Source organism: Larimichthys crocea, chromosome XII, assembly GCF_000972845.2.
Source record: "Larimichthys crocea isolate SSNF chromosome XII, L_crocea_2.0, whole genome shotgun sequence".
Classification (NCBI taxonomy): domain Eukaryota; kingdom Metazoa; phylum Chordata; class Actinopteri; family Sciaenidae; genus Larimichthys; species Larimichthys crocea.
In genome coordinates, this window is record NC_040022.1 from 13,318,067 (window position 1) to 13,345,554 (window position 27,488).

General features: G+C 47.5%; 1 protein-coding gene and 1 long non-coding RNA gene across 2 annotated transcripts; both read left to right on the forward strand.

Annotated features, from left to right (window-relative positions):
* Positions 1 to 15,850: 15,850 nt before the first annotated feature.
* On the forward strand, positions 15,851 to 18,805 carry LOC104938579 (uncharacterized). The gene is made up of 9 exons (XM_027284992.1): positions 15,851 to 15,940; positions 16,029 to 16,149; positions 16,228 to 16,469; positions 16,608 to 17,058; positions 17,589 to 17,772; positions 17,896 to 18,119; positions 18,203 to 18,274; positions 18,383 to 18,555; positions 18,656 to 18,805. Exons 2-9 carry the CDS (start codon positions 16,083 to 16,085, stop codon positions 18,803 to 18,805), a joined length of 1,563 nt encoding a protein of 520 aa, XP_027140793.1. The 5' UTR covers positions 15,851 to 15,940; positions 16,029 to 16,082.
* Positions 18,806 to 20,435: 1,630 nt separating this feature from the next.
* On the forward strand, positions 20,436 to 21,493 carry LOC113747157 (uncharacterized). Its single transcript, XR_003463392.1, has 3 exons — positions 20,436 to 20,770; positions 20,975 to 21,008; positions 21,095 to 21,493. It is a non-coding gene; the product is annotated as an uncharacterized LOC113747157 (long non-coding RNA).
* The last annotated feature ends 5,995 nt before the right edge of the window (positions 21,494 to 27,488 follow it).

Sequence of the window (27,488 nt, forward strand, 5' to 3'; positions counted from 1 at the left end):
CGAATTCTGATCAGTTGCCATTAGATTAGCATGTTAATTAGCATCTTCGCTAACATCAGCCAAAATCAAAGCCACATGACATAACTGCACCACATGTATCTGCGTCACCAAAGGCAGCGGGTCAAGTGAGACCACCGTAACCTGTGCCTTCTTGCTGTTCCGCCACACAGCACTGGCAATACGATACAGCTGCCTTTAGCCCACGGCTCATCCAGCTGCCTGATATTGTTATTCCCCACTTGTTTCTACTACTTCCTGCGTGAATCACAGCGAAGTGACCAAAAAGTGATTCCCCTTATGGCTAACAGGTGAGTCAGCATGTGGGACAATTCCACATTTTCACTACAAGCAATTCCACATCTGACTCATTTGCGCGAGGACCTTCCAAGATTCTGCACTTCATTCAGAATGTCCACAATATGAATGTGGAATTGTCCATGACTCTGGCCGAAGCTGCCCCAGCCTAAATACCCCCATTAAGTGAGAATGTGCGAAGGCTTCTAAATTCTGCCCCCCCACTTCCATATCAGACACTGTCCACAAAAGGGCAATGTGGAATCATCGCACCACGGACTATGGAAGATTAAGCTCCCCCCACTCGCCAATACCAAAAGTCAAAAATCACATTACACAACCACCGAAACAGTAAATGTCCCGAGAATGTGGAAGCTGCAAACTGTCCATATTGTGGAATTGACAGATTTATGGAATTGTCCCGAATCGCGGAAGCTGTCCCAAGTTAAATACCCCCTGATAAGCGAGAATGCTGGAAGGGTTTCCAATTCCTGCACTTCCATATCAGAACTGTCCACAATATGGAATAAGGATGGAATCGTCCAGAATCTGCGAAGTTAGGCCTCCCCACTGGCGAGAATGTGGAAGCCTGAACTGACCATATTGTGGAATTGTTCAGAGTAGGAACTTTGGATGGTTAAACAGACAACAATTGCACTCATGCTTCCATTGGGGAATCGACACATTGTTGGGGGCGGCTTGGGAAATTGGAGGTGGAGGGACCCAAGAGGGCGGGGGTTGAAATCGAGCAGGTCAGTCAGGCGGGGGGGGGGGGGGCTGGGAAGGGGTCCGGGGGGCACAATTGCCCGCTTTCCTTGGTCTGAGAGGTATTGCTGATTGGTTCCATCTGATGTATTGGCCTTGTGCACCGATGGGCTGGATCGAGAGATATTTATCGAACTGGTGTATGGAGAAGATAGGTGAATAGGCATGAAAAGCTGCCACCCCAGAACTAGCGTCATAATCAATTGCCTCCTTGTCTACATCACCTTGAACCCTATATCACACTACCGCTTCCATGTCCTGCACACAACTATAACAAATATGAAAAAAGTTGCAATATGAAGGCATTCCACTTGTGCGATTATCCCGCATATTTGATCACAAAGTTGCATTAGGCATTACTGCTCTACTGGTCCTGAATTTACGCATGCTTCACTTAAATCAGGCAAAATCAAAAGCCCACATGAATAAATGACACACATGTTCGCGTCACCAAGGCAGGGTGTCAGTGAGACTGACCCCAGTAACTACCCTTGCCTTTTGGCTCCGCAACAACACACCGGCAACGACGTGCCTTTAGCCGGACGGCTCATCCAGCGGTGCTGATCATTGTTTCCGTGCCCCACTGTGTTTCTAACCTACTCCTCCACACACTGAAAGATCCGTTGACAACAGGAAGTGAAAAAGTGATCCCATTACGGGTTAACAGCGTGAGAATGTGGACAATTCCACATTTTAACTACAAAAGCGAATTATCCACATCTTGACTCTTTGTGGGAGGCTTCCAATTACTGCACTCCATATCAAACTGGCCACAATAAGGAATGTGAGACTCATCCAGGATATGAAGTCAAGCACTCCCCACTGGGAGCATGTGGAAGCTGAACTGTCCATATTGTGCGATTGTTCAGATTATGGAATTGTTATGATATGGGACTGTCCCAAGTCTACATACAGCGCGAACATTAAGCGAGAATGTGGAAACCTTCCAATTCTGCACGTCCAAGTTGGAACTGTCCTAATATGCGAATTGGAATTGTCCAGAATCTGGAAGCCTGGCCCCAAGCCTAAAATACCGACCATTAAGCGAGAGTATGAAGGAAATGTGGCCATTGTCCAGAACCGCTGGAAGCTGCCCCAAGTTCTAAATACCCCATTAGCTAGAATGTGCGAAGGCTTCCAAATTCGGCACGTCCTATCGAACTGCTCCACAATACAGGAATGTAGACTATCAATCCAGCGATATGGAGTTAAGCCTCAACCCACACTGGCGAGAAATGTGGAAGCTGGAAACTGATCCATATTGTGGCATGTTCAGATTATAGATATTGCGAATTGCATGGAAAAAAATTGGAAGCGTGCCCCGCTCTAATCAAAGGTTTTATTGAATAAAACAATAAAGGATACAAGTCAAACATCAATTTTATTATTACTACTCATGATGACCAGGGACAGTTACAGCACCACATTGGGCCCTGAGATCGGGAAATGTAAAACCCAACACAAACTGACTTGGCCCTCTGCGTTCTTTGCGATGGTTCAGACACACAATTGCGCTCATGCGTTCCAATGGGCGGAACCAACAAAAATGCGTTGGGCACTGCGGTGGGGGTTGGAGAGGGGAGAGGACGCGCAGGAGGGGTCGAAGAGCTAAAGCGGCTAACTGGTGGTGGGGAGGTGGGTTTGAGGAATCAGACAGAAGAGAAACGTGGCGACGCCCAGAGGTCAGGCAGGGCGGGGATCAGGTGGGGAAGGGGCCACCACCGATCGCCCTCGTTTGTGTGCTTGGATCTGAAGATCGTATGTGCCGCTGGTTCCAGAGATGTCTTGGTCTGTGCACAATGGGCTACTGGTTTTAAAACCCGTGAGACGTTTGAAAAAGTCAGTGGGTGAGGCCTGTTCGAGGGTAGTTGAACTGTGTACAGAGAAGATCGGTGAATGGCCCAATGACAAACAAATCACAAAACTACCATTACAACTGATTTGCCAGGCCTCATCGCTACCATCGTTCACTCATCGTCCAACGCCAGGCGCAATGCATAGAAAAAACAATGTAATGCGTTAAAAGGTGGAAGACAAAGCCACTGCCAGATTCTGATCTCAAGTTCATTCGCACTAGCCCAGTAAGCACCAAATGCCATAGGGCCACAGATTTTGGGAAAACTCAAAGACATGGCGAATAAATGCAACACTTGTTTGGTCATGAGAGGGAAGGGGGCACTTCAGATTGTTGACACCCACCATGACTTACCTGATTTGCTACTGGCTTGGACCGTGCTTGGAAGCTGCCAGACTGCTCTTCCTCACTTGGTTCTGCTATATCCTCATGTGCCGCTACTTCCTGTTGACACAGGAAGTGAAAAAGTTGACCTCCTCAGGTAACACGTGAGAATGTGGAAGGCTTCCAAATCCTGCACTTCCAAATACTGCCTCTGCTTCCAACTTCCAAATTCTGCACTTCCAAGTTGGAACTGTCCACATATGGATGTGGAATTGTCAAAAATCTGGAAGCTGCCCCAAGTCTAACCCCATGGTAAGCGAGAATGTGGAAGGCTTTCCAAATTCTGCACTTCCAAGTTGGAACTTTCCACAATATGGAATGTTGAATTGTCCAGAATCTGGAAGCTGCCCCAAGTCTAAATCCACCATTAAGCGGGAATGTGGAAGGCTTTCAAATTCTGCCTTTACAAGTTGGAAGTGTCCAGAATCCTGGAAGCTGCCCCAAGACTAAACAGACGGTAAGCGACAATGTGGAAAATCAATGAGAATCTGGAATTTTTTGGTCAACCTTATCCCTCACATTAAGTGGTGGACAGCTTCCCTCTACAGTACAACATGGGATGATATCATGCATCACCAAACTGCACTTCAGTCAATGTCAAGAGTGCACACACTGTCCGATGGATACTCGGGGGTTGACCCCTGATGACTGGGGGATTGGTGGCCAAGTCCCCGTTGGCCCTGTTTTTAAAAGAAGCTCGGCTGCCTGGCGTCGCGGATTTGTCATCTGGGGAATCCTCAGCAGGAGCTGCAGGCGGTGACCTGACTCTGGCGTCGGGACTGGTGCCTGAGCTGTGCACACACAACATTCAAAACCGCCCCCCTGCAACCTCACTGATGTTGCCCTGGAGAGAGAATATGGAAAAGAGTTAGCAGACTAGGTGGCCACCTCAGTGGGGCAAGGCGAAATAAAAGGGAAGCCTCTGTCTTCCTCATTCCTTGCACCTCGGACGGAGATTCCCCATCGTTGGCATGGGGTCCACATGAGCCACAGGTTGGGCAGAGGGCCCCTTGGGCCGCAATCGCCGCGGCACCCCCCATTCTCGCTTTTGGGATCTCGCAATAAACTCTGGATCTCAACTTGTGCTGTGTGTGGGTGGAAAAGAGTTGAGAAATGACACAAACCACATTAGAGATATCCCACAGTCCAGAGTAAATCTTGTTCTACTCACCATCTCGGGTGGAAAGCAATCACAGGCGATGCACCAGCCATGAACTGAAAATAATGGTAGTAGGTGTGAACTTGAAGCATAAGGTCTGCTTCCAAATTCCTATCAGTCTTGCTACCATTTGCTCGCTAATTAGCGCATTTCAAGTGCCGGCGAATATTCAGCCACACAAAATAAGCACGCCACATGTTTGGTCTCAGGAGGGAAAACATGACTTGCAGCTGGTGCCCACTCACCTGCATGTTGTTTCAACTGCAATTTCAACTCGGCGACGAGGAAGACGGTGCCGTGTGTGCAGTTGCCAAGCCCGTTACACCGCTTTTTTTCCAGCTTCCTCTTGACACAGGAAGTGAAAAAGCTGACCTCTGCTAATGAGTGAAAAGTGGAAGATTCCACATTTTTTCCTACAAGCGATTCTGCATTTCAACTCGACAGGTGAGAATATGGAAGTCTTCCAAATTCTGCACTTCCAAGTTGGAACTGTCCAAAATCTGGAAGCTGCCCAATCTTCCTGTCTCACTGGCAAGAATGTGGAAGGCTTCCAAATTCTGCACTTCCAAGTTGGAACTCTCCATATATGGAATGTGGAATTGTCCATAATCTGGAAGCTGCCCACAGTCTACCCCATGGTAAGCAGAATGTGGAAGGGTTCCAAATTCTGCACTTCCATATCAGAACTGTCCACATATGGAATGTGGAATTGTCCAGAATCTGGAAGCTGCCCAAGTCCAATACCACCATTAAGCGAGAGTATGGAGGGCTTCCAGATTCTGCATTTCCATATCAGAAATGTCTGCAATATGGATGTGGAATTGTCCAGAATCCGGAAGTGCCCGAATGTAAACACTGACGGTAAGTGAAAAGGCAGAAGCTTCCAGATACTGCTCCTTCCAACCGAAGTCAGAACGTCCAGAATCTGGAAGCTGCCCCAAGTCTAACACCATGGCTAAGTAAGCAGAACACTGAAGGAAGAGGGACTCACCACAGACTTGGAATCTTGTGCCATTATTCCACTGATCCGCATTGGCCACATGCTCCTTTGTCATGCTTGTCAGCACCACTGACCGGTGGCCACTGATTACACATAGGTAACCCATCAAGTAACCCATGAGAGTAGAATGTTGGTTCCTTTGGTTCCATCTTTGTCTGGCATCTAAAAAGCAAGGCAAGGCAACTTATTTTTGTATAGCCCATTTTCACAAACAGTTTGTCTCAAGAGCAACAGAGAGATCTCTAACCCAGGACAGACAGGCGTCTTACCCTCAGCATGGGAATCCGTCTCTTGGCAGCATAAAGGAAGCTTAGTTCCTGCTCCGAATCAAGTTGGTTGTCTGTGGAGAAGAGAAGAGAGATGGAGTGTCAGCCCCCCGCGCGAAGGGAATGTGGAATGTTGACACTTGATAAAAGACTAACTGGTCTTTTGCCGCTTGACCCGCTGTTGCTGGACGACAACATCCCTTTCTAATTTCAGCTTGGAGCCTGGTCAGCTCATACATACACGGTCAATGTCTTCCACCTTCAGTCTGCTCTCTTCCAAGAAAACATTTTTGACATGTTTGTAGAGGCTGATGATTTTAGCGCCATGTTCCGATTGTGGTTGGCATATACCCTTGTTCTTCAGGTAATTCGGGTATCTGTGGAAGACGGCGCAAGAGAGGTGCGACGGACAGGCACTTCTATTTGTATAGTCCGTTTTCACAGTTTGTCTCAAAGGGCTTATTACAGCATTATGACATGCAAACAGACACACACTTACTTCCTGAGCTTGTCCATCCAGGCAAGAAATCGCAAGTCGTGCTTTGTGGCGCTTTCAGGCAGGCTACCCACCATGTAATAGAGAAACCGGAAGCAATGAGTAGCGACCTGATTTGCATTGTCGATTGCTTTCCGGCCATTCCGGCCTGACAATTTGAACTCCTGCAGGTCACCGATGCCCTTTTCTGTGAGGTGGTGGGGGGGCAAAGAACGTTTTTTTCAAATCTTGCACTTCCAATTCTTGTAGTAATAAGTGGGAATGTGGAGCTTCCAGATTCTGCACTTCCACGTCAGAACTGTCCCAAAGCTGGAAGTTGCCCGAAGCTTAATCCAACGTAAGCAAGAAGGTGGAAGGGTGGAACTGTCCAGAATCTGGAAGCTGCCCCAGGCCTAAACGACAGTAAGCGAGAATGTGGAAGGATGGAATCATCCAGAATCCGGAAGCTGCCCTGGTCTAACACTAACGGTAAGTGAGAAGGTGGAAGCCTTCCAGATTCTGCCCTTCCAAGTTGGAAGTGTAAAGATCCGGAAGTTGCCCCAGGCCTAAACCGACGGTAAGCAAGAAGGTGGAAGGGTGGAACTGTCCAGAATCTGGACGCTTCCCTAAGCCTAATCTGACGGTAAGTGAGAAGGTGGAAGGGTGGAATTGTCCAGAATCTGGACTGACCTAGTCTGACAGACCAACAATCAAAGGCACACTTACCATACGCGTCCCCTTCATCCCGCCTTTCAGCCTTGATCTCCTTTGAGGGCAGAATCGGGTCTTTTGAAGCGGCTCCTGCCGTGCATGCTTCTTGGCTGTCGTCGCTGGATGTCAGAGGATGTTCTAGCTGATGACATGGAAGTCCTAGCCACTGCTGGAGCTTCCTTTGACATCTTCTTCAAGGCGGCTTCCAGTGCTTCCACCCGCTTCAGCAGTTCCAGACATTTACAGTTGCAGCAGGTGATGGATTACTTTTATTCCCATCCTTCGTCTGGGAACTGTAACTTGGCAACTGGACTGGCTGACATCGGAGTTGAAGGCGTCCTCCACCACTGACCCAGGGTTGCAGTGGCGGCACCACAGATAACAGCGGCCGAGGCCGTACCCAAAGGCGTCTCCAACCACCCTGGGTGGGGCAGGTCATCCTCTGCCGACTCTGGGTGGTGGCCGTGGACGGGCTGGACGGCAAGCCAAAGTCGTCGGACCACGCTCCTGCTCCTCCTCCACCACTGCCGTGGCCCCCTCCTCCTCCTCCACCTCTTCCTCCATTATCTCCACCTCCTCCCCTACTACCATGTCTATGCCTTCTTCTTCCTCCGCCAACACCACGCCTCCTTCTCTCCCTCCTTTACCCCCTCTTCCTCCTCCATGTCCTCTTTCTCCAGGCGATATGCCATGTACTCTTGAGAGGGGTAGTGGTTGGACCGGCTGTCCGGATGAGTCAGGATGCACCACCCGGGTGGCTTGCTCGGCACTGCTGCTCATGCTGGGCGCGAGGGATTCCACGGTCAGGTCCATAGCTCCATCGTCGTCTGGAGGATGAAAAAAGCCCATGCCTGATTATGACACACTCCTTCTCTTCCCTAAACCTAAGCTCGTCTGGGCTTTACCTGGATCGCTGAGAGCCCCAAGAGTGGAGACCATAGGCGGGTAGGGGTCGGTTGCCCGGAGGTCCATAAACTCTCGGGCGATGGCAAGCCTCCTTGCCTCTAGCATTATTGGCTCTCGTTCCTGCATAGTAAAATGGTAAAATCGGTCAGATGGCGCCACCACCGACAACCCAGTGTTTTGACATAGGTGTCGAGGCAGCTTAACTTACGCAGCTGACATGATTTGGTGGTGTCTCAGGAGGTGTTTGTCCAGGCGCACAAGGCATTGCCTGGAGCAGATTAGACAGTCCATGGGCCCGAAGTTCTGTGGAAAGCAAGACAAAGAGGCAAATTCTGTATTTTTATAAGCAAAAATATGGAAGGCTTCCAAATTTTGCACTTCCCACTGAAACTGTCCAGAATGTGGAAGATGGAACTCTCCAGAATCTGGAAGCTGAATCCAAGAGGAGAGCCTGGGACAGTTCCTGTGGACACAGGAAGTGAAAAAGCTGACCTCTGCTATAAGTGAAAATGTGGAAGATTCCAAATTCTGCACTTCCAAGTTGGAACTGTCCACAATATGGAATGTGAATTGTCCAGAATCTGGAAGCGCCCCAAGTCTAAATACCACCGTTGAGCGGGAGTGGAAGGGTTCCAAATTCTGCATTTCATACTGGAACTGTCCACATATGGAATGTGGAGTGTCAGAATCTAAGCTGCCCCAAGTTAACTCGATGGTAAGCGAGAATGTGGAAGCCTTCCAATTCTGCACTTCCCCGTTGGAACTGTCCACAATATGGAACGTGGAATTGTCCAGAATCTGGAAGTTAAGCCTCCCCACTGCGAGAATGTGGGCTGAACTGTCCATATTGTGGAATTGTTCAGATTATGGAATTGTCCCTGATCTGGAAGCTGCCCCAGCCCTAAACCCAAGCAAAATTATTGAATAAGAACAATAAAGTCAACAAGTCAAACATCAATTTTATTTTAATTACTCATGATGACACACATTCAGCACCAGATTGCCTGGCTCTGGCTCTGATTCTTTGGGTTGTTCAGACCCCACCTGCTCCTCTTCCATGGGGGAACCACACAATACTTGGGCGCTGGGTTGGGGTTGGAGGAAGCCAAGAGGGGGTTGAATCAGCTAGGGCAACTGGCGGGGTGGGAGGTGGGTTGAGGAATCCAGGAGGAGAGCCTGGGACAGCTTCTGTGGCACAGGAAGTGAAAAACTGACCTCTGCTAATAGTTAAAATGTGGAAGTTCCAATCTGCACTTCCAAGTTGGAACTGTCCACAATATGGATGTGAAATGTGCAAAATCTGGAACTGCCCCAAGTCTAACTCATGGTAAGCGAGAATGTGGAAGGCTTCCAAATTCTGCACTTCCAATTGGAACTGTCCACAATATGGAATGTATTGTCCAGAATCTGGAAGTTAAGTCCTCCCCACTGGCGAGAATGTGGAGCTGAACTGTCCCTATTGTGGAATTTTCAGATTATGGAATTGTCCAGAATCTGGAAGCTGCCCCAAGTCTAAATATCCCACTAGCTCGGCGGGGGAGCCACCAGGAGACTCCGTTCCAACAGCCTTGCACTCGCCTCGGCCGGACCTTTCCGTGGACCCCCAGATCGTGGCTCTCGAACCCAGGGGGACCTAACCCTAACCTAACCCATTTTCCCCAACTACACCCCCTAGCGTCCCACCGGCCCGGGATTCAGTATATCATAGACACCAGTGACAGCTCTCCGACGACGCCCCCCATGCCTCTCCCGGCCCTTCCCTCACTGGATACATCCCCCGAGGATTGGGGGTTCTGACACTTTGTCACCCCCTGCTCGGCAGGGGGGCCACCAGGAGACTCCATTCAATGGTCTTGCACTCGCCTCAGCCGGACCTTTCCGTGGACCCCCAGATCGTGGCTCTCGAACCCAGGGGGACCTAACCCTAATCCTCCCATTTTCCCAACTACACCCCCTAGCGTCCCACCGGCCGGATTCAGATATATCATAGACCCACTGACAGCTCTCCGACGATGCCCCCCACGCCTCTCCCGGCCCTTCTCCTTGCCGAGATACATCCCCCGAGGATGTGGGGGTTCTGACACTTTGTCGCCCCCTAGCTCGGCAGTGGAGCCACCAGGAGACTCCGTTCCAATGGTGTTGCACTCGCCTCGGCCGGACTATTCTGTAGACCCCCAGATCGTGGCTCTTGGACCCAGGGGGAGCCTAACCCTAACCCTAACCCATTTGCACCTGTCTGGCTTATGTCAACCAGACGGGAATGAGGACTCAGATGCAGAGGATATAACGATTAAGCACACTTTATTGAAGTCAACTTCTTCTTAGAAGTGATGAAATGAAAGGGCTATGAAACTCTGTCTAATCTTAGAGACCTGGCTAAAATGACAGGGCATAACACTTCTCAAAAGAGGGAAAAAACACTTAGAGGGAGGGAACAAGGTTTATACAAACAAGGAAAACAGAAGACTATTCTAGAAATGAAACTCTCACAAGGAGGAAAATAAAACACTAGAATAAACATAAAGCGCCCGAGAGGAAAACCAAATCTAAACAATGGATCAAAAGAAAGGCTCACCTAAACAGGGGCTCTACTATTATCTAATGCTCTCTAACAAAAACATCACTCCACAAGCGGGAGGACAAAAAAACTGTAAACACAGAAAACAAGAATGGGACACTAAACTTAGAAAAGATTAATCAACAAAAGATTGCTCTTAAAAAGAGGAAGAAACACACACTTACGTGACAAAACAATTTCTATCTTACGGGAAAACGGACTGTGACTATGAGGGCTTAGGTGATCGGACAAGACGAAACACTTTGGCACAAGACAAAGGGAAGACCCGACTAAATACACATGGGAAATGGGTAACAGGTGGAAACGATCAGGGATCAGGTGAGACAATCAGACCGGTGACACATGAGGAAGGGCAAGTGACCTGAAACGAGAGGAGGTTAGATATCAAAATAAAACAGGAAGTAACGAGACAAAACCCCAAGACAGGACAAACCTCACCGCAGTGTGACAGCTTCCTCCTCTCTGGCCTTGACCTCTGACAAGGCTTGTCGACCGGGAGCCCATGGATAAAATGTGTGGGTGCCGAGTCCGTCCTGACATATGCGGTAGAGGGGCGCGACACCTTCTCGGGGCTGGCCCCCCGGGCCCCCCGGCCCTCTTGCTCCGGTCCTGCACGAGCTCTGCCCCCGCTCACTAATCAATTAATCAGTTGTATAGCCCAAAGTCACAAAACACATTTTGCCTCAGAGGGCTTTACAATCTGTACAGGGAGTGACACCCTCTGTCTAAGACCCTCGGTTCAGTGAGGAAAAACTTGCCCACAAAAAAAACCTTTTCACAGAAAAAAATGTGGAAGAAACCTAGGAGATTATTATTATTATTATTATTATTATATTATTATTATTATTATTATTTATGATATTGCACAATTCAATGATGATGAAATGACATACATTACAATAAATGATAGATGGTTACAGTAGCAGTGTGCCTGTGATAGAGTATGGAGGTATATATAGGAGATACAGGGTATGGTGCAGTGATGATAATGCTATATATGTGGACGTCGGGGGGTTAAAAGAGATGACAGCATCTTCAACCCATACTGTGCCTGAATAGGCATAACCCTGAAAGAGACAGAGTCTAGTCCTATGGCTATACTATAAACCGTAATGGAAATATGGTAGCAATAATGACAGATCCATGAGAACCTGGCTCGGCGGGGGAGCTACCAGGAGAATCCGTTCCAATGGACTTGTCGCACCTCGGCCAGACCTTTCCGTAGACACCTGGATTGTGTCTCGGACCAAGGCTGGGCTATACAACTGATTGATTGATTAATTGATTAGTGAGCGGGGGCAGAGCTCGTGCAGGACCGTAGCAAGAGGGCCGGGGGGCCTGGGGGGCTTTCTTGTCCAGCATGTTCTCATGGATCTGTCATTATTGCTACCATATTTCCATTACGGTTTATAGTATAGCCATAGGACTAGACTCTGTCTCTTTCAGGGTTATGCCTATTCAGGCACAGTATTGGTTGAAGATGCTGTCATCTCTTTTAACCCCCCCTGACGTCATCATATATAGCATTACTGTCATCACTGCTACCATACCTCTGTATCTCCTTATATATACCTCCATATCTCTATCACAGGCACTACTGCTACTGTAACCATTCTATCATTTATTGTAATGTATTGTCATTTCATCATTCATTGTAATTGTGCAATATCATAATAAATAATAATAATAATCCTGAGGTTTCTTCCACATTTTTTCCTTGTGAAAAGGTTTTTTTTTGTGGGCAAGTTTTTCCTCACTCGAACCGAGGGTCTTAGAACAGAGGGTGTCACTCCCTGTACAGATTCTAAAGCCCTCTGAGGCAAAATGTGTTTTGTGACTTTGGGCTATACAACTGATTGATTGATTAATTGATTAGTGAGCGGGGGCAGAGCTCGTGCAGGACCGTAGCAAGAGGGCCGGGGGGCCCGGGGGGCTTTCTTGTCCGGCATGTTCTCATGGATCTGTCATTATTGCTACCATATTTCCATTACGGTTTATAGTATAGCCATAGGACTAGACTCTGTCTCTTTCAGGGTTATGCCTATTCAGGCACAGTATTGGTTGAAGATGCTGTCATCTCTTTTAACCCCCCCGACGTCCATCATATATAGCATTACTGTCATCACTGCTACCATACCTCTGTATCTCCATATATATACCTCCATATCTCTATCACAGGCAGCACTGCTACTGTAACCATTCTATCATTTATTGTAATGTATTGTCATTTCATCATTCATTGGAATTGTGCAATATCATAATAAATAATAATAATAATAATAATCCTGAGGTTTCTTCCACATTTTTTCCTTGTGAAAAGGTTTTTTTTGTGGGCAAGTTTTTCCTCACTCGAACCGAGGGTCTTAGGACAGAGGGTGTCACTCCCTGTACAGATTGTAAAGCCATCTGAGGCAAAATGTGTTTTGTGACTTTGGGCTATACAACTGATTGATTGATTAATTGATTAGTGAGCAGGGGCAGAGCTCGTGTAGGACCGGAGCAAGAGGGCCGGGGGGGCCCGGGGGGCCAGCCCCGAGAAGGTGTCGCGCCCCTCTACCGCATATGTCAGGACGGACTCGGCACCCACACATTTTATCCATGGGCTCCCGGTTGACAAGCCTTGTCAGAGGTCAAGGCCATGAGAGGAGGAAGCTGTCACACTGCGGTGAGGTTTGTCCTGTCTTGGGGTTTTTGTCTCGTTACTTCCTGTTTTATTTTGATATCTAACTCTCCTCTCGTTTCAGGTCACTTGCCCTTCCTCATGTGTCACCGGTCTGATTGTCTCACCTGATCCCTGATCGTTTCCACCTGTTACCCATTTCCCTCATGTGTATTTAGTCGGCGTCTTCCCTTTGTCTTGTGCCAAAGTGTTTCGTCTTGTCCGATCACCTAAGCCCTCATAGTCACAGTCCGTTTTCCCGTAAGATAGAAATTGTTTTGTCACGTAAGTTGTTGTCTTCTTCCTCTTTTAAGAGCAATCTTTTGTTGATTAATCTTTTCTAAGTTTAGTGTCCCATTCTTGTTTTCTGTTGTTACAGTTTTTTTGTCCTCCCGCTTGTGGAGTGATTTTTTTGTTAGAGAGCATTAGATAATAGTAGAGCCCCTGTTTAGGTGAGCCTTTTTCTTTTGATCCCATTTGTTTAGATTTGGTTTTCCTCCTTCGGGAGCGTTTTATGTTTATTATCTAGTGTTTTATTTTCCTCCTTGTGAGAGTTTCATTTCTAGAATAGTCTTCTGTTTTCCTTGTTTGTATATAACCTTGTTCCCTCCCTCTAATGTGTTTTTCCCTCTTTTGAGAAGTGTTTATGCCCTGTCATTTTAGCCAGGTCTCTTAAGATTAGACAGAGTTTCATAGCCCTTTCATTTCATCACTCTTCTAAGAAGAAGTTGACTTCAATAAAGTGTGCTTAATCGTTATATCCTCTGCATCTGAGTCCTCATTCCCGTCCTGGTCTGACATAAGCCAGACAGGTGCATATGGGTTAGGGTTAGGCTCCCCCTGGGTCCGAGAGCCACGATCTGGGGGTCTACGGAATAGTCTGGCCGAGGCATGTGCAACACCATTGGAACGGAGTCTCCTGGTGGCTCCACTGCCGAGCTAGGGGGCGACAAAGTGTCAGAACCCCCACATCCTCGGGGGATGTATCTCGGCAAGGGAAGGGCCGAGAGAGGCGTGGGGGGCATCGTCTGAGAGCTATCAGTGATGTCTATGATATATCTGAAGCCCGGGCCGCTGGGACGCTATGGGGTGTAGTTGGGGAAAATGGGTTAGGATTAGGGTTAGGCTCCCCCTGGGTTCGAGAGCCACGATCTGGGGGTCCACGGAAAGGTCCGGCTGAGGCGAGTGCAAGACCATTGGAATGGAGTCTCCTGGTGGCTCCCCTGCCGAGCTAGGGGGTGACAAAGTGTCAGAACCCCCACATCCTCTGGGGATGTATCTCAGTGAGGGAAGGGCCGGGAGAGGCATGGGGGGCGTCGTCTGAGAGCTGTCACTGGTGTCTATGATATATCTGAATCCCGGGCCGGTGGGACGCTAGGGGGTGTAGTTGGGGAAAATGGGTTAGGGTTAGGGTTAGGCTCCCCCTGGGTTCGAGAGCCATGATCTGGGGGTCCACGGAAAGGTCCGGCTGAGGCGAGTGCAAGACCGTTGGAACTGAGTCTTCTGGTGGCTCCCCCGCCGAGCTAGTGGGTATTTAGACTTGGGGCAGCTTCCAGATTCTGGACAATTCCATAATCTGAACAATTCCACAATATGGACAGTTCAGCTTCCACATTCTCGCCAGTGGGGAGGCTTAACTTCCAGATTCTGGACAATTCCACATTCCATATTGTGGACAATTCCAACTTGGAAGTGCAGAATTTGGAAGCCTTCCACATTCTCGCTTACCATCGGGTTAGACTTGGGGCAGCTTCCAGATTTTGCACAATTTCACATTCCATATTGTGGACAGTTCCAACTTGGAAGTGCAGAATTTGGAAGCCTTCCACATTTTCACTTATTAGCAGAGGTCAGCTTTTTCACTTCCTGTGACAACAGCAAGCTGTCCCAGGCTCTCCTCCTGGATTCCTCAACCCACCTCCCACCCTGCCAGTTGCCCATAGCTTGATTCAACCCCCTCTTGGCTTCCTGCAACCCCAACCCAGTGCCCTAACTATTGTGTTGGTTGCCCCATGGAAGAGGAGCAGTTTGGTGTCTGAACAACCCAAAGAATCAGAGCCAGAGCCAGGCAATCTGGAGCTGTAATGTGTGTCATCATGAGTAATTAAAATAAAATTGATGTTTGACTTGTATGACTTTATTGTTCTTATTCAATAAATTTTGCTTGGGTTTAGAGCTGGGGCAGCTTCCAGATCATGGACAATTCCATAATCTGAACAATTCCACAATATGGACAGTTCAGCTTCCACATTCTCGCCAGTGGGGAGGCTTAACTTCCAGATTCTGGACAATTCCACATTCCATATTGTGGACAGTTCCAACTTGGAAGTGCAGAATTTGGAAGGCTTCCACATTCTCGCTTACCATCGAGTTAAACTTGGGGCAGCTTCCAGATTCTGGACAATTCCACATTCCATATTGTGGACAGTTCCAGTATGGAAGTGCAGAATTTGGAACCCTTCCACATTCTCGCTCAACGGTGGTATTTAGACTTGGGGCAGCTTCCAGATTCTGGACAATTCCACATTCCATATTGTGGACAGTTCCAACTTGGAAGTGCAGAATTTGGAATCTTCCACATTTTCACTTATTAGCAGAGGTCAGCTTTTTCACTTCCTGTGTCCACAGGAAGCTGTCCCAGGCTCTCCTCTTGGATTCCAGCTTCCAGATTCTGGAGAGTTCCATCTTCCACATTCTGGACAGTTTCAGTGTGGAAGTGCAAAATTTGGAAGCCTTCCATATTTTTGCTTATAAAAATACAGAATTTGCCTCTTTGTCTTGCTTTCCACAGAACTTCGGGCCCGTTGGACTGTCTAATCTGCTCCAGGCAATGCCTTGTGCGCCTGGACAAACACCTCCTGAGACACCACCAAATCATGTCAGCTGCGGTAAGTTAAGCTGCCTCGACACCTATGTCAAAACACTGGGTTGTCGGTGGTGGCGCCATCTGACCGATTTTACCATTTTACCACGCAGGAACGAGAGCCAATAATGCTAGAGGCAAGGAGGCTTGCCATCGCCTGAGAGTTTATGGACCTCCGGGCAACCGACCCCTACCCGCCTATGGTCTCCACTCTTGGGGCTCTCAGCGATCCAGGTAAAGCCCAGACGAGCTTAGGTTTAGGGAAGAGAAGGAGTGTGTCATAATCAGGCATGGGCTTTTTTCATCCTCCAGACGACGATGGAGCTATGGACCTGACCGTGGAATCCCTCGCGCCCAGCATGAGCAGCAGTGCCGAGCAAGCCACCCGGGTGGTGCATCCTGACTCATCCGGACAGCCGGTCCAACCACCTACCCCTCTCAAGAGTACATGGCAAATCCGCCTGGAGAAAGAGGACATGGAGGAGGAAGAGGGGGTAAAGGAGGGAGAAGAGGAGGCCGTGGTGTTGGCGGAGGAAGAAGAAGGCATAGACATGGTAGTAGCGGAGGAGGTGGAGACAGTGGAGGAAGAGGTGGAGGAGGAGGAGGGGGCCACGGCAGTGGTGGAGGAGGAGCAGGAGCGTGGTCCGACGACTTCGGCTCCGCCTTCCATCCCGTCCACGGCCACCACCCAGAGTCGGCAGAGGATGACTTCTGCCCCCACCCAGGGTTGGTGGGAGAAGCCTTTGGGTACGGCCTCGGCTCCGCTGTCATCTGCTGGTGCCGCCACTGCAACCCTGGGTCAGTGGTGGAGGATGCCTTCAACTCCGATGTCCAGCCAGTCCAGTTGCCAACGTTACAGTTCCCAGACGAAGGATGGGAATAACAGCAATCCATCATCCTGCTGCAACTGTAAATGTCTGGAACTGCTGAAGCGGGTGGAAGCACTGGAAGCCGCCTTGAAGAAGATGTCAAAGGAAGCTCCAGCAGTGGCTAGGACTTCCATGTCATCAGCTAGGACATCCTCTGACATCCAGTCGACGACAGCCAAGAAGCGCGCACGGCAGGAACCGCTTCAAAAGACCCCCGATTCTGCCCTCAAAGGAGATCAAGTGCTGAAATGCGAAATGAAGGGGACGCTGTATGGTAAGTGTGCCTTTGATTGTTGGTCTGTCAGACTTAGGTCAGCTTCCAGATTCTGGACAATTCCACCCTTCCACCTTCTCACTTACCGTCAGATTAGGCTTAGGGAAGCGTCCAGATTCTGGACAGTTCCACCCTTCCACCTTCTTGCTTACCGTCGGTTTAGGCCTGGGGCAACTTCCAGATTCTGGACACTTCCAACTTGGAAGGGCAGAATCTGGAAGGCTTCCACCTTCTCACTTACCGTCAGTGTTAGACTCAGGGCAGCTTCCGGATTCTGGATGATTCCATCCTTCCACATTCTCGCTTACCGTCGGTTTAGGCCTGGGGCAGCTTCCAGATTCTGGACAGTTCCACCCTTCCACCTTCTTGCTTACCGTTGGATTAGGCTTGGGGCAACTTCCAGCTTTTGGACAGTTCCGAAGTGGAAGTGCAGAATCTGGAAGCCTCCCACATTCCCACTTATTACTACAAGAATTGGAAGTGCAAGATTTGAAAAAAACGTTCTTTGCCCCCCCCACCATCCCTCACAGAAAAGGGCATCGGTGACCTGCAGGAGTTCAAATTGTCAGGCCGGAATGGCCGGAAAGCAATCGACAATGCAAATCAGGTCGCTACTCATTGCTTCCGGTTCTCTTATTACATGGTGGGTAGCCTGCCTGAAAGCGCCACAAAGCACGACTTGCGATTTCTTGCCTGGATGGACAAGCTCAGGAAGTAAGTGTGTGTCTGTTTGTCATGTCATAATGCTGTATAAAGCCCTTTGAGACAAACTGTGAAAACGGACTATACAAATAGAAGTGCCTGTCCGTCGCACCTCTCTTGCGCCGTCTTCCACAGATACCCGAATTACCTGAAGAACAAGGGGTATATGCCAACCACAATTCGGAACATGACGCTAAATATCGTCAGCCTCTACAAACATGTCAAAAATGTTTTCTTGGAAGAGAGCAGACTGAAGGTGGAAGACTTTGACCGTGTACTGTATGAGTTGACCAGGCTCCAAGCTGAAATTAGAAGGGATGTTGTCGTCCGGCAACAGCGGGTCAAGCGGCAAAAGACCAGTTAGTTCTTTTATCAAGTGTCAACATTCCACATTTCCTTCACGCGGGGGGCTGACGCTCCTTCTCTCTTCTCTTCTCCACAGACAACCAACTTGATTCGGAACAGGAACTAAGCTTCCTTTATGCCGCCAAGAGACGGATTCCCATGCTGATGGGTAAGACGCCTGTCCGTCCTGGGTTAGAGATCTCTCTGTTGCTCTCGAGACAAACTGTTTGTGAAAATGGGCTATACAAAATAAAGTTGCCTTGCCTTGCCTTTTTAGATGCCATAGACAAAGATGGATACCAAAGGGACCAACACTCTACTCTCATGGGTTACTTGATGGGTTACCTATGTGTAATCAGTGGCCACCGGTCAGTGGTGCTGACAAGCATGACAAAGGAGCATGTGGCCAATGCAGATCAGTGGAATGATGGCACAAGATTCCAGATCTTGGTGAGTAGTCCCTCTTTCTTCAGTGTTCTCGCTTACTTAGCCATGGTGTTAGACTTGGGGTAGCTTCCAGATTCTGGACAGTTCTGACTTCGGTTGGAAGGGGCAGAATCTGGAAGGCTTCCGCCTTCTCACTTACCGTCAGTGTTACACTCGGGCCAGCTTCCGGATTCTGGACAATTCCACATTCCATATTGCAGACATTTCTGATATGGAAATGCAGAATCTGGAAGCCCTCCATACTCTCGCTTAATGGTGGTATTTGGACTTGGGGCAGCTTCCAGATTCTGGACAATTCCACATTCCATATTGTGGACAGTTCTGATATGGAAGTGCAGAATTTGGAACCCTTCCACATTCTCGCTTACCATGGGGTTAGACTTGGGGCAGCTTCCAGATTCTGGACAATTCCACATTCCATATTATGGACAGTTCCAACTTGGAAGTGCAGAATTTGGAAGCCTTCCACATTCTTGCCAGTGAGACAGGAAGACTTGGGGCAGCTTCCAGATTTTGGACAGTTCCAACTTGGAAGTGCAGAATTTGGAAGACTTCCATATTCTCATCTGTCGAGTTGAAATGCAGAATCGCTTGTAGGTAAAAATGTGGAATCTTCCACATTTTCACTCATTAGCAGAGGTCAGCTTTTTCACTTCCTGTGTCAACGGGAAGCTGGAAAAAAAAGCGGTGAAAACGGGCTGGGCAACTGCACACACGGCACCGTCTTCCTCGTCGGCCGAGTTGAAATTGCAGTTGAAACAACATGCAGGTGAGTGGGCACCAGCTGCAAGTCATGTTTTCCCTCCTGAGACCAAACATGTGGCGTGCTTATTTTGTGTGGCTTTGAATATCGCCGGCACTTGAAATGCGCTAATTAGCGAGCAAATGGTAGCAAGACTGATAGGAATTTGGAAGCAGACCTTATGCTTCCAAGTTCACACCTACTACCATTATTTTTCAGTTCGTGGCTGGTGCATCGCCTGTGATTGCTTTTCCACCCGAGATGGTGAGTAGACAAGATTTACTCTTAGACTGTGGGATATCTCTAATGTGGTTTGTTCATTTCCTTCAACTCTTTTCCACCCACACACAGCCAAAGTTGAGATCTAGAGTTTTTTGCGAGATCCCAAAGCGAGAATGGGGGGTGCCGCGGCGATTGCGGCCCAAGGGGCCCTCTGCCCAACCTGTGGCTCATGTGGACCCATGCCAAAGATGGGGAATCTCCGTCCGAGGTGCAGAGAATGAGTAAGACAGAGGCTTCCCTTTTATTTCGCCTTGCCCCACTGAGGTGGCCACCTAAGTCTGCTAACTCTTTTCCATATCTCTCTCCAGGGTCAACATCAGTGAGGTGCAGGGGGGCGGTTTGAATGTTGTCGTGCACAGCTCAGGCACCAGTCCCGACGCCAGAGTCAGGTCACCGCCTCAGCCTCCTGCTGAGGATTCCCCAGATGACAATCCGCCGAGCGCCAGGCAGCCTGAGCTTCTTTTAAACACAGGTGCCAACGGGGACTTGGCCACCAATCCCCCAGTCATACAGGGGTCAACCCCCGAGTATCCATCTGGACAGTGGTGTGCACTCTTGACATTGACGTGAAGTGCAGTTTGAGTGATGCATGATATCATCCCATGTTGTACTGTAGAGGGAATGCTGTCCACCACTTAATGTGATGGGATAAAGGTTGACCAAAAAATTCCAGATTCTCATTGATTCTTCCACGTTGTCGCTTACCATCTGTTTAGTCTTGGGGCAGCTTCCAGGATTCTAGACACTTCCAACTTGTAAAGGCAGAATTTGAAAGCCTTCCACATTCCCGCTTAATGGTGGTATTTAGACTTGGGGCAGCTTCCAGATTCTGGACAATTCAACATTCCATATTGTGGACAGTTCCAACTTGGAAGTGCAGAATTTGGAAGCCTTCCACATTCTCGCTTACCATGGGGTTAGACTTGGGGCAGCTTCCAGATTCTGGACAATTCCACATTCCATATTGTGGACAGTTCCAACTTGGAAGTGCAGAATTTGGAAGTTGGAAGCATAGGCAGTATTTGGAAGTGCAGGATTTGGAAGCCTTCCACATTCTCACCTGTTACCTGAGGAGGTCAACTTTTTCACTTCCTGTGTCAACAGGAAGTAGCAGCAACGAGGATATAGCAGAACCAAGTGAGGAAGAGCAAGTCTGGCAGCTTCCAAGCACGGTCCAAGCAGTAACAAATGCAGGTAAGTCATGGTGGGTGTCTGCAACAATCTGAAGTTCCCCTTTCCCTCTGATGACCAAACAAGTGTTGCATTTATTCACATGTCTTTGAGTTTTCCCAATATCTGTGGCTATGTCATTTGGCATGCTAATGCTAGTGGAATAGATCAGAATCTGGAAGCATGTGCTTTGCTTCCATGTTTTAACCAGTTACATTGTTTTTCTAGGCAGTGCGCCTGCTTTTGACGTGACGTGAAGATGGTAAGCAGATGAGCCTGGCAAATCAGTTGTATGGTAGTTTTGTGATGTGGCGTGTCATGCCATTCACCTATCTTCTCTGTACACAGTTCAAACATACCTCTCGATACAGCCGCTCATCCAGACTCAAACGTCTCGCGAGCTTTAAAACCAGCAGCCCATCGTGCACAGACCAAGACATCTCTGGAACCAGCAGCACATACCTCTCAGACCAACAAAGCGAGGGCGATCGGTGGTGGCCCCCCCCACCGTCCCCATGCCTACTGACCTCTGGGGTCCCACGCTCTCCTCCTGGATTCCTCAACCCACCTCCCACGCCACCAGTTAGGCATAGCTCGATTCGACCCCCTCCTGGCTTCCTCTACCTCCAACCCAAACCCAGCGCCCCAACCATTTTGTTGGTTCCCCAATGGAAGATGAGCAATTGTGTGTCTGAACCATCCAAAGAACCAGAGCCAGAGCCAGAGTCAGGGTGTTGCTTCAAATTTCCCGATCTCAGGGCAATCTGGTGCTGTAATGTCTGTCATCATGAGTAATTAAAATAAAATTGATGTTTGACTTGTATCACTTTGTTGTTCTTATTCAATAAACCTTGCTTAGAGCTGGGGCAGCTTCCAGATCATGGACAATTCCATAATCTGAACAATTCCACAATATGGACAGTTCAGCTTCCACATTCTAGCCAGTGGGGAGGCTTAACTTCCATATCCTGGATGATTCCACATTCCTTATTGTGGACAGTTCTGATATGGAAGTGCAGAATTTGGAAGCCTTCCACATTCTCGCTTAATGGTGGTATTTAGACTTGGGGCAGCTTCCAGATTCTGGACAATTCCACATTCCATACTCTCGCTTAATGGTGGTATTTAGGCTTGGGGCAGCTTCCAGATTCTGGACAATTCCACATTCCATATTATGGACAGTTCCAACTTGGAAGTGCAGAATTTGGAAGGCTTCCACATTCTCGCTTAATGGTGGTATTTAGACTTAGGACAGCTTCCAGATCATGGACAATTCCATAATCTGAACAATTCCACAATATGGACAGTTCAGCTTCCACATTCTCGCCAGTGGGGAGGCTTAACTTCCATATCCTGGATGGTTCCACATTCCTTATTGTGGACAGTTCTGATATGGAAGTGCAGAATTTGGAAGCCTCCCAAAGAGTCAAGATGTGGAATTGCTTGTAGGTGAAAATGTGGAATCAACTTTTTCACTTCCTGTGTCAACAGGAAGTAGTAGAAACAAGTGGGGAAAACAATATCAGCAGCTGGATGAGCCGCGCTAAAGCACAGTCGTTGCCGGTGCTTTGTGCGGAGCAAAAGGCACAGGTTAGTTACTGTCAGTCTCACTGACACCCTGCCTTTGGTGACCGAACGTGTGGTGCATTTATTCATGTGGCTTTGATTTTGGCTGATGTTAGTGAAGATGCTAATTAGCATGCTAATGCTAATGCAACTGATCAGAATTCGGAAGCACATGGAATGCTTCTATATTCACACTTTTTTCATTATTTTTTGAGGCGGTGCAGGACCTGGAAGCTGTGTGTGACATGTTCAAGGTGAGTAGACAAGGATGGCAAATTGATTATACGCTAGGTCTGGTGCAGCTTTTCATGCTATTCACCTATCTTCTCCATACACAGTTCATAAATATCTCTCGATCCAGCCCATCGTGCACAGACCAATACATCAGTGGAACCAACAGCACATACCTCTCAGACCAAGAAAGCGAGGGCAATTGGTGCCCCCCCGACCCCTTCCCAGGCCTACTGACCTGCTCGATTCAACCCCCTCTTGGATTCCTCCACCTCCAACCCAGCGCCCCAACCATTGTGTCAGTTCCCCCATGGAAGAGGAGCAGTTTGGTGTCTGAACAACCCAAAGAATCAGAGCCAGAGCCAGAGTCATGCTGCTGCTGCAATTTTCCCAGGCTCAGGGCAGTCTGGTGCTGTAATGTGTGTTCTCATAGGTAATTAAAATAAAATTGATGTTTGACTTGTATGACTTTATTGTTCTTATTCAATAAACTTTGCCTGGGTTTAGAGCTGGGGCAGCTTCCAGATCATGGACAATTCCATAATCTGAACAATTCCACAATATGGACAGTTCAGCTTCCAGTGGGGAGGCTTCCACATTCTCACTTACCATCGGACAGCTTCCAGATTCTGGACAATTCCACATTTCCATATTGTGGACAGTTCCAACTTGGAAGTGCAGAATTTGGAAGCCTTCCACATTCTCACTTACCATGGGGTTAGACTTGGGGCAGCTTCCAGATTCTGGACAATTCCACATTCCATATTGTGGACAGTACCAGTATGGAAGTGCAGAATTTGGAACCCTTCCACATTCTCGCTTACCATGGGGTTAGACTTGGGGCAGCTTCCAGATTCTGGACAATTCCACATTCCATATTGTGGACAGTTCCAAGTTGGAAGTGCAGAATTTGGAAGTTGGAAGCATAGACAGATTTTATATAGAGGAAAAGTTGGACATATGGGGACTTTTGACCACATTTCCTGAACGAAAGGTTGCACAAGGTCGGTTTTGGTGTCGATTGAACCATCTCTTCCTGCCGAGCGAAGAGGCACTGAAAGCACACTGGTGGGAAGTGGCTACCAAATTTTATTTAATGTTTTTCAGGGACCTTTTGAGGTTAGTCCAACTTCCCAATGCCGTAGAGGCTCGGGAGTCAGTCTCGCATTCTGACGAACTCGTGATGGTGCATATACTTTAAACCCAAAGATCACACCCCAAATACTACGAACCAGAATTAGTCAAAGAGAATGTCTTCACTCTTGGAGGTGTTATTGTCAACACATTCTAGTCTGGGGACACAGATGTCTGTTTACGCAGATTGGAACGGGAACAATAAGCTATCTATTATGACTAGGAAGGCAGCAACAGGCCTCTTTGACCCTGGCCACCACAGTGTTGAGATATGGTGGCACCTAGTCAAAGACACACAATTAATACTGCCGAGGACCACAAGGCCCACACATGACCATGTGTAACCTAAGGATAGAAAATTCTATAACAGAGAGGGCGTGGCCCCAGAAGCTATGTGAAATGACTGTCCCCCCTGTTGATGGGTGTGTGTGCATTGGTTGGTTCTGAATCTGTCTGTTGACTGTGAGCATTTATCTCCTCGACCAAAGAGTTGCGTGGACCAAAGTCCAAAATCCTGTTCTTCTGCTATGGGGAATAAGTGTTGGTTTGGAGGAACTGCCTATAAACAGGGACATGTAGGAGGAGTGGGGGAAGTCGTAGCTGGTGGGTTGTGGTCATCCTGTAGGTCCAATAGATGTTTAACTGTGTGAATGGTTTGTGGGGAAAGTCTGTTGCCGTAGCGTTTGGTTGCCCAGCCAGTTGCTATCTGCAGTGCTATGGTATCCTTTGGGAGAGTCGAGAGTGAAGTAGTTCTATCTGAGCTGACAGTGTAGTGGTCTAGGCCAAGGTCTTGTCTGTGGGAGAGCTAAATGCCTGCCCTTATATATATATGTGTGGGTGTAGATGGGGACACTAAATGGGAGTAAGTTGACCTAAGACTTGGTAGCTCAATGGTTCAGCCACTGGGCTCATCCATGGGGGACCCAGGTACGGATCCCAGCACTGGGCCGCTCTCCGGGGGAGAGTGCAAGGATAGGTAAGAGTTAAAGGTGCTTGAATAAGGGACACTGATGGCCCAGGGGTCTGGGCCATGGAAGGACTGGGTTCGAATCCCACACACTAGAAGGAACACAAGACTCTCAATTAATCGATACTTCATTGCTTGGGACAATGGTATAAAATACTTTAGATACAGTGGGATATTAAAAGAATAAGGCAAGGGATGGGCATTTTTTATACATAAGCAGAGATGTACAACTAAAAGAGGTTCAGAGTAAGTAGATGCTGGATGGACTTGGTCAGAGGGGGAGAACAATATGAAAATTTGTTTTACAATGATACAATGTGGAGAGGGAGGCATGCAATATACTGTAGGCAACCAAAACCTCATCCACAGGGATAATGTACGGGAGGACCAAGACCAAAAACAGCGCTAAAGTGCGAAATGCATGAAGAATAAATAAATAACTACGTCTAAAAATAATTAAATAAAGTGTTCATATAAGTGTCATGTTAAAAAGCCCTGTTATAGGAGTTCGGGGCTAGACCATAATAAAGGGAAATAAAATGAAGATAAAAATAGAATAAGAAGGCAATGGGAGTAAAAGGGTGCCAGTTAGGCTCATTTAAAACCATATATGTGTGTATCCAAGCAATCAAGTATCAACAATATTAATAAGTAGACATGTAATGTAACATGTAATGTGTAAAACACAGTGTGGGTATGGGTGATATAAAAGAATGTTTTGGGGAGACACAGTGCAGAGAGAAAGCAATTAGGGTTAGTGTTAATTGCTAGTGCGTCAGCGCATTAACCACTAGGAATTAAATACATGCTATTGCTAACATGCTAACGGTAACATGTAATGTTAATTGCTAGTGTGACAGCGCATTAGCCACTAAGAATTAAATACATGCTATTGCTATACATACTAATGCTAACATGCTTATGTTAACATGCTAATGTTATTTGCTAGCGCGTCAATGCTATCAATTAACATTAGCCACTAAGAATGAAATACATGCCAATGTTAACATGTTAATTGCTAACATGCTAATGTTAACATGCTAATGGTAACATGCTAATGCTAATTGCTAGTGCGTCAGCGCATTAGCCACTAAGAATTAAATACATGCTATTGCTAACATGCTATTGCTAACATGCTAATGTTAATTGCTAGTGCGTCAGCGCATTAGCCACTAAGAATTAAATAAATGCTAATGTTAACATGCTAATGTTAACATGCTAATGTTAACATGCTAATGATAAAATGCTAATGTTAAAATGCTAATGTTAACATGCTAATGTAAATTGCTAGTGTGTCAGCGCATTAGCCACTAAGAATTAAATAAATGCTAATGTTAACATGTTAATTGTAATTGCTAGCGCGTCACCGCATTAGCCACTAAGAATTAAATACATGCTATTACTAACATGCTATTGCTAACATGCTAATGTTAATTGCTAGTGTGTCAGCGCATTAGCCACTAAGAATTAAATAAATACTAATGTTACAGATGTAGCAACTTAAAAGTTCCCGTGTTTCCGTGACGCAACCGTGACGGGGCCGTGGCTGGTCCGTCACAGGTCCTGTCAAGGTCCTTGGCTGGTGCGTGACCGAAATGTAATCCCCCGCGATGACGTAGTCAGTGAGGCCCCGACTGGAAACGCCCCTAAGCAGTCTGTGTGAAAACCAACTGCAATGCCTCATTTGTCCACGGGGAGGAGCAGTGATGTTCCGCTCTCACCGTCGACTGTCTAAAGACACATCTGAACAGATACGCCGGGGTGAGCTGATCAGCTGATCAGCGGATCAGTTGATGGAAAAAAAAAAAGTTGTGATAAGATAACACTGAGGCAGCAACAAGAACATGCCAACATAAACGCGTTATTAAAGAAAACTCCGCTCGTAACGTCCGTAACATAGCCTAGATGTTGTTGATTTAAACAGTGACCATAGGCTAAATGGCGTAAAGCGCAAATCGAAAGAATTACGGGTGAATCAAGTATGAAATAAGTCAAGTATTTTTGGTTTTAATAAAGTTTGCAGTATAAGCTTACGAAACCATCAAACATATATTTAGGCATTCCATGAAAGACTTTATTCGCAAGGAGGCTAAGCCAGGCACAAAACAGGAGCTCGTCGAGGACATACAGACGTTTTGGCAAAGGAGAGTCACCGTGGACTTTTGCAACAGACTTCTCTCTGGACTTTAAAAAGCTGTGCCGTGTATTATTATAATGGAGGGAGGCATAGTGGAAAATAAACAGTGGTGTCCATGTAGAATAAAAACATAACATATATACTGCAAACTTTATTAAGACCAAACATACTTCACTTATTTCATACATATTGTAACGGGCTGTGTATACACTGTGGCTGTTGAGTTGTGTTCAGTAAGTTAGGCTGCAGTGTATGGGGTGACGCCTGGGGGGGTGGCGTTGTTAGAGGCTGTGAAGCCTGTCAGTCATGGCAGTTGCCATGGCGATGAGGGGCACGAAGTAGCTAATGTGTTAATGTTATATGCTGCTGTGCTTGCCTGGTTTTATTGTTTTTTTGCCGTTGGCTACGGCCACAGGAGCCTGTGTTCCAGATTAGGAATAAAGTCCAGCAAAACCAGTTGCTTCGTAGTTTCATTGTTCCGGGTCACTACAATATTCTTTCCATTTACGCCATTTAGCCTATGGAATGGACGAAAATGAAAAGGAGTCATTCATGTTCATGAACACACTCAAATCACAAGGCTACTGTATAGTATGCAGTACTCAAACCAGCTGCATTCTCCGCTCTGTGATCTGTGACACTGGGAGACCAAAAAGCCCATCAAGTGCAAACAATGAGATGCTAATGAGGTTTGTATGGTTTACCTG

What these genes read in the sequence shown, in the direction of transcription:
- LOC104938579 (XM_027284992.1), top strand. Translation starts at nt 16,083, where the DNA reads ATGGACCTCCGGGCAACCGACCCCTACCCGCCTATGGTCTCCACTCTT. An exon ending in AAGAAGAAGGCATAGACATG is followed by an intron (nt 16,470 to 16,607) that starts GTAGTAGCGGAG and finishes GCCACCACCCAG; the next exon opens with AGTCGGCAGAGGATGACTTC. An exon ending in GCACAAGATTCCAGATCTTG is followed by an intron (nt 18,556 to 18,655) that starts GTGAGTAGTCCC and finishes TTCGGTTGGAAG; the next exon opens with GGGCAGAATCTGGAAGGCTT.